Source organism: Gymnoscopelus braueri (assembly GCF_963280865.1).
Source record: "Gymnoscopelus braueri genome assembly, chromosome: 20".
Classification (NCBI taxonomy): domain Eukaryota; kingdom Metazoa; phylum Chordata; class Actinopteri; order Myctophiformes; family Myctophidae; genus Gymnoscopelus; species Gymnoscopelus braueri.
This window is the reverse complement of record NC_137622.1, coordinates 36,240,583-36,246,475: the sequence shown is the minus strand read 5'-3', so window position 1 is coordinate 36,246,475 and position 5,893 is coordinate 36,240,583. Positions and strand designations below refer to the sequence as shown.

The window sequence follows — 5,893 nt, the reverse complement described above, 5'->3', positions numbered from 1 at the left end:
TTTGAAAGCCAATCCCATAAGGGAATCTGAAAAGGCTGACATATACATCATGATCACGTGGCAACAGAGATGATGTGTAACGATTTGCAGGAGTTTTGGACAAAATGTGTAGGAGCGAAAAGTGTTTGGAAAAAAAAAAACGCTAAATGGGCGTGGCCGTGTGGTGTATGTGGGGAGTTGCATTGTGGTCCAAGGAATCCAGAGAAAAAAACACAACACATAACAAACACCCAGTCATCTACACACAAAGCACACAACACAACAAACGACCAGTCAATCTACAGTACACACACACACACACACACACACACACACACACACACACACACACACACACACACACACACACACACACACACACACACACACACACACACACACACACACACACACACACACACACTGCACCAAAGGTGGGTTGTGGGCAGGCACTTCACCACGCCCCTTATTGATGTTCTTCAATGAGATGATTATGTATTTGTTAAAGTTCAAAGGTGTCTCCCTCCCTCCCTCCATTCGTATACCTTTACACCAGGGGTTAAAGAGCACCACCAGCTTGCCCATGTCGACTTCCCGTTTGGCTGCAGACAGGAATTGCTCGCTGGTTGCAGACAGGTAGTACTCCCCTACGGGAGCGTCAGCAGGGGGCGTCACGTCCAAGATCACGCAGCCTTGCCGAAGGGCGGAACCCTTGTTAAGCACCGCCTTCCATATCGCCTTACTGGCCCAGAATCCCTCAAGGCCTCGGATACCGAACACAGCCCGCGTGCCGAGCTCCTCCGAGGCCCTGGGACCTACAATTTACAATACAAGTTGACACTTAGGCTGACACAATAGGCTCTATGCATACCGGCATATTGGAATAGAAATCAGGCCTCTTCCTTACTTCCTTCGTAGGAGTTAGCAATGATTCTATGGAAGGCTCTGTTCCAACAGAGTCAGGGTGCTGATATTGTGCATGTTGGCTCACTGGACAGACTCTGCTACACCAGTAGTTCTCCAATTGGGGTCGAGGGACCCTCATTGAGCGGGTTCCAAATGGCCCGAATGTGTAACGGGTCCATTTGGTTCCATTTGTACACTCTCAGAGTTATGGGGGTCCTTGAAATTAAAATGTTTGAGACTCACTGTGCAACACTAAATGGAACACAGCCTTCATTGGTATCATTGGTAACACCTGTGAAGGAACTATGGAAGAGGCGCAATTTATTTCCAATATGGCTGCTGTGCATAGAGCCTATTGAGGCTTTTAGCAGTGGTTTTCAACCTTTTTCATATCAAGGCCCATTATTTATCCGGCATTTGAGCCACGGACCACCATTTGATGAGATTTAGCCTCTCAGACTCAAGACATAGAATATTTTGTTATCGTTGGATAAGATTTTGTCAAAATAACAATTATTCTACATTCTCTAATTGTGTGTTTCTTGTAAATGAAGTAATGCTGATGTTTAACGATAATTTAACTCTTGAGAGTGTAAAATGAAACCAAATTCATTTTGCACTCTCAAGAGTTAAAGATCTATAAGGGTCCATTTGGTTACCAACTCTCCATCATTTAGCTGGGGACCACCTGGAAACTCCTCAAGGACCACTGGTGGTCCCCGGACCACTGGTTGAGAACCACTGTTTTAGCAGACACTATCCAGAGCTACTTACAATGGGCAAGGTAAACAACACATACATCAAATGCAGATCAATTGTTTGATTTAATTCTCACAAGGTATTTAATCAGTTGATCTATACTAGGCCCCCTCCTTTTTTCCCTCTACACCAAACCTCTTCGCCAAAAAGAGCAGATCTACAAGTTCACAATTGGGCGTGGCGGGTCATACGGTACCTGTATGAATAGTAAAGCGGAGCTGGTCGACGTCAGGGTTGTAAGGTCGCAGCAGGTCAACGGTCAAGACGAACGACTGGCCCCGCCTCACGATCAGCTGGTCAACTGTGATGTCACTGGTGTGGTGGGAGGAGTTATTGGTCTGGCAGTGGAAGTCCACCTTCTTGAACATTGTACGACCTACGGTTCAAGAGTCATAACAGTGTGTTAATGAGCGTCTTCCTTGACCTACTGGCAGCTTGACATAAAATACTTATGGGGACATTTGGTAATACACACGCACACGCACATGCACACGCACACACGGATATGAATGCAGTGCAAGGTTGCATTCATGAGGTTTCCACCTGACAGCAAAGTTATGCTGTATTAACGTACTATTAATAATAATAATAATGCATTGTATTTATAACTTTAAATATTTGCAAATCACAAAGTGCTACAGGGTTTAAAAACAAATGGCACACAAACTAAAAAGCACCATAGGCCTACAGATAAAATAACGGTTTATTAATTCAAATACGTTCTGGATTGCAGCTTTAATCAAATCAAATAACCAATTAATAATGATAATATACAGTTTTGTTTACTTACTCAGATCCATGTTTGCCATGTTTGTGTTGTCCTACGGAGGTAGAAGTCACAGGGAGCTGCAGTGTGTGTATGGGTATGTATGTGTGTCTGTGTCTGGTAGTGTTGCTGTCATGCAGCAGTATATAGACACCTGCCCAACCCGTCTCATTAGAATATGATTTACGTCATAGAGACACAAATTATCTACTTTGTGTTTCCTGGGGCCTAATATGGTTCATGATAGAAATCTGTGCTACAGTGTTAACCCATTAAAACCGGGAAGGGAACGCATAGTGTCATTTTAAGATTTCTTTGGCTATTAAAAAAAAAAGAACTTTGAATATATATATATTTTTAAAGCGAACATTTGTAACTAAATCTTTGCTTCTGGGGGATTCTACAAATATCTTCTAAATCCTAACAGTTTTTTGAAAAAAAAGGTATGTTGCTATAATCAGTGGTTCTCAAATGTATTCATGTCAAGGACCCCCAAAATAATATGTATTTGGCCGTGGACCCCCATCTCAAAATATATTGTTCCAGGGACCCCCAGAAGCAAAGATTTGAGTTAAAAACGTTTGCTTTAAAAATATATATATTCAGAGATGTGCACAAATGTTCACGATTTAAAAAAAATAGCAGATACAAGCTCAGAGCGTGGCACTCGGTGCCGCGCTGTGAGCTTGTAGATCTGCTATTTTTGAATGGCCCAAAGACATCTTGAAATGACACAGATGCGTTCCCTTCCCGGTCTTAAAGGGTTAAACCAGTCATCTTTTCTCAGGGGAAATAAATCAGTCACTCAAAGCACCTTCAATGCAGGCACACAGGTTCTGAGGTGCAGACATGACATAACCCCATGAACCCTAGCGTTCCTACTCTGGGGTATTCCAGTCAACTAAGTATAGGGTTTTAAGTGCTTAAAACTATTGCGTGCATCTTGAGTGACCGGACGTCCTGGTTTGACTGGGACTGTCACAGTTTCAAGTTTTTGTGTCCCGAGTTTAGATAAATATCTGTAAAACACTAAAAGCCGGTTTTCAACATTCACCATTGTGGGAGAGCTATTTAAGTACTTGAGTAAAAGTAAAACATTGATTTAATTAAAGCTGCAATCCAGAACTTATTTGAATTAATAAACCGTTATGTATGGTGTTATTTTTGTGCCATTTGTTTTTAAACCCTGTAGCACTTTGTGATTTGCAAAAAGTTAAAGTATGTTATAAATAAAATGCATTATTATTATTATTATTAGTATGTTGATACAGCATAACTTTGCCGTCAGGTGGAAACCTCATCCACCAACTGTCCAAAACTGTTACTTTTCAGGATTACGTTTTTTGTAGAGCTAAAAACGCGTCGCATCTCGACACATTTTAAGCGTGTAGATCGGCTATTTTTGCTACTTTTGTGTGACACTATAGCATGGGTTTTCAACTGGTGGTCCGTGTACCACTGGTGGTCCGTGAAGGTATTGCATGTGGTCCCTGACCCTGCATTTAGTAATGTAGGAAAATGAAGATTTGTATGTTGTTTTATTTTTATCGTCCACTAGTTGAGAAACAGTGCAGTAAATTACCTGGTCACCGTATGACGCGTCAATGTTGGAAATGTGCCCATAATCAATCGCATGTGTCTGCTTGCTCATACATAAGTTGCAATAAATCAGTTAACATGAGTTTAATATGGAAGGTTAAGAGAACAGAATAAGGGCAACCATGGGAAACGAAAGGAATAGATCAGTGGTTCTCAAACTTTTTTGAGCTCTACCACTAGCATATCTCAGTTAAATAATGACTGTTAAAGGAGCAGTTCACCCAAAAAATTACTTATTTGCTATCAATTGCACACCCCATGAAGCCTTGAATTCATGGATTTTTTTTGTTTTTGTCGCATTCCTAAGCCAATAATTTGATGACCGGGTGTACTTCCAGTAGGAGACACAAATTATCTACTTTGTGTCTCCTACCGGATACATTACCCGGTAGGAGACGCGAATCCATGAGTTCAAGGCTTCATGGGGTGTGCAATTGATAGCAGATAAGTAATTTTTTGGGTGGACTAGGCCTACTCATTTAAGGGCTTGATTTAATTCACTTCGAATAAACAAATTAAATTAAGCCCACAACAGTCAATATTTAATTTCAAGCTTTTCCCCCCCCCCCCCCCACCACGCCCATATCCCCCCCTCCCAAGTTCCCAACACAACAGTGGTCCCCAAGTTGATTCTCAGTCAGGGTGGTGGTCCCCGTTTCATAATCGGTTGAAAACCCCTGGTCTAGACCTCACTGCCTCAGGCTATCATGCAATATTTAGCTTAGCAGATGGCCGCATGTTGAAAACATTTCCTCATGTTCTGAGTGAAATAGTTTTCGCTCCTCTCGGGGTGAGGTAGGGTGGCATTTCTCATTATGGGGTGTTTTATTGACCCTCAAGGGAATTGGTGAGATGATAAAAGAACAGGCTGGCAGAGAGAGAAGGTGCCATCCAAGCCAATCGATAGTTGTAGTCTGCCCTCCTGGAGCAATGGAGGAGCAGTCGCATATTTCTGCCCCCCTGCAGAAAGATGCACCAGCTGAATCATGATATCACATCTGTGAATCGATATAGAAAATGATTTTTCGGTTGCAAGACCAGCATGGCTATTTATTTAATCAACTGAAATATAAACTAGACGATAAAAGCAGCAACGCTTCAAAAGGCACACTTCCACTTTGTAATGATACTGTTTGAAAGTCTGGTTCTATTATTTGCTGTCACGCCGTTAAAATGCATTTATGTGGTTCAGTCGTGTTCTCAGGATTACTGAAACCTGATCAAATAATCACGAGGTCCTCTCACTAATTTATCTGTCACTGGTTGTTATGGAAGTTAGCTCTGATTGGGTGGTGGCTAACTAAAGATTGTTCTTTTGAACTTCTGGGAACATGATTAGACGAGAGCCTACTGTAAAGATTTAACTCTTTCCTAAGGCCTCATGGAATATAGGAAGCTTAAGGAAATTAGGAAATTCATTTATTTGGCTAATTGCTTAAAGGAGTAGTTCACCCCAAAAAAAACGTATTTTCTATCAATTACACACTCCATGAAGCCTTGAATTCATGGAGATTTTTTGGGTTTTTGTTGCATTCCTGAGCCAATAATGTGATGACCAGCAAAGATTCTCCGGCAGGAGACTCAAAGAGTCTCCTACTGAGTCTCCTATTGACCGATGACCCGGTCATCAAATTATTGGCTCAGGAATGCAACAAAAACAAAAACAAATCCATGAATTCAAGACTTCATGGGGTGTGTAATTGATAGAAAATAAGATTTTTTTTGGGTGAACTACTCCTTTAAGCCAGCAGTTCATTTAAGATTTCCATGCCAAGGACCCCCAAATAGCCATTTCCTCTATGAAAATAAAAGCTTTGAAAACCTGTGTAGTATGCCACACTGGTACAGTTTGTCACTATCAGCAGGATTGCCTCATCATCAGGT

The 5,893-nt window shown here is 41.6% G+C and overlaps 1 protein-coding gene across 1 annotated transcript in view; it reads right to left on the bottom strand.

The window, feature by feature from the left end:
• LOC308075668 (protein-glutamine gamma-glutamyltransferase 6-like) overlaps window positions 1–2,444 on the bottom strand; it is a gene marked incomplete at both ends in the record, with an annotated part of 15,541 nt that extends 13,097 nt beyond the window's left edge. The window contains 3 exons of the mRNA XM_080415616.1: window positions 525–794; window positions 1,841–2,020; window positions 2,435–2,444. Coding sequence (XP_080271742.1) covers window positions 525–794; window positions 1,841–2,020; window positions 2,435–2,444 — 460 coding nt within the window. The remainder of the gene's footprint in view (window positions 1–524; window positions 795–1,840; window positions 2,021–2,434) is intronic.
• Window positions 2,445–5,893: the final 3,449 nt, after the last annotated feature.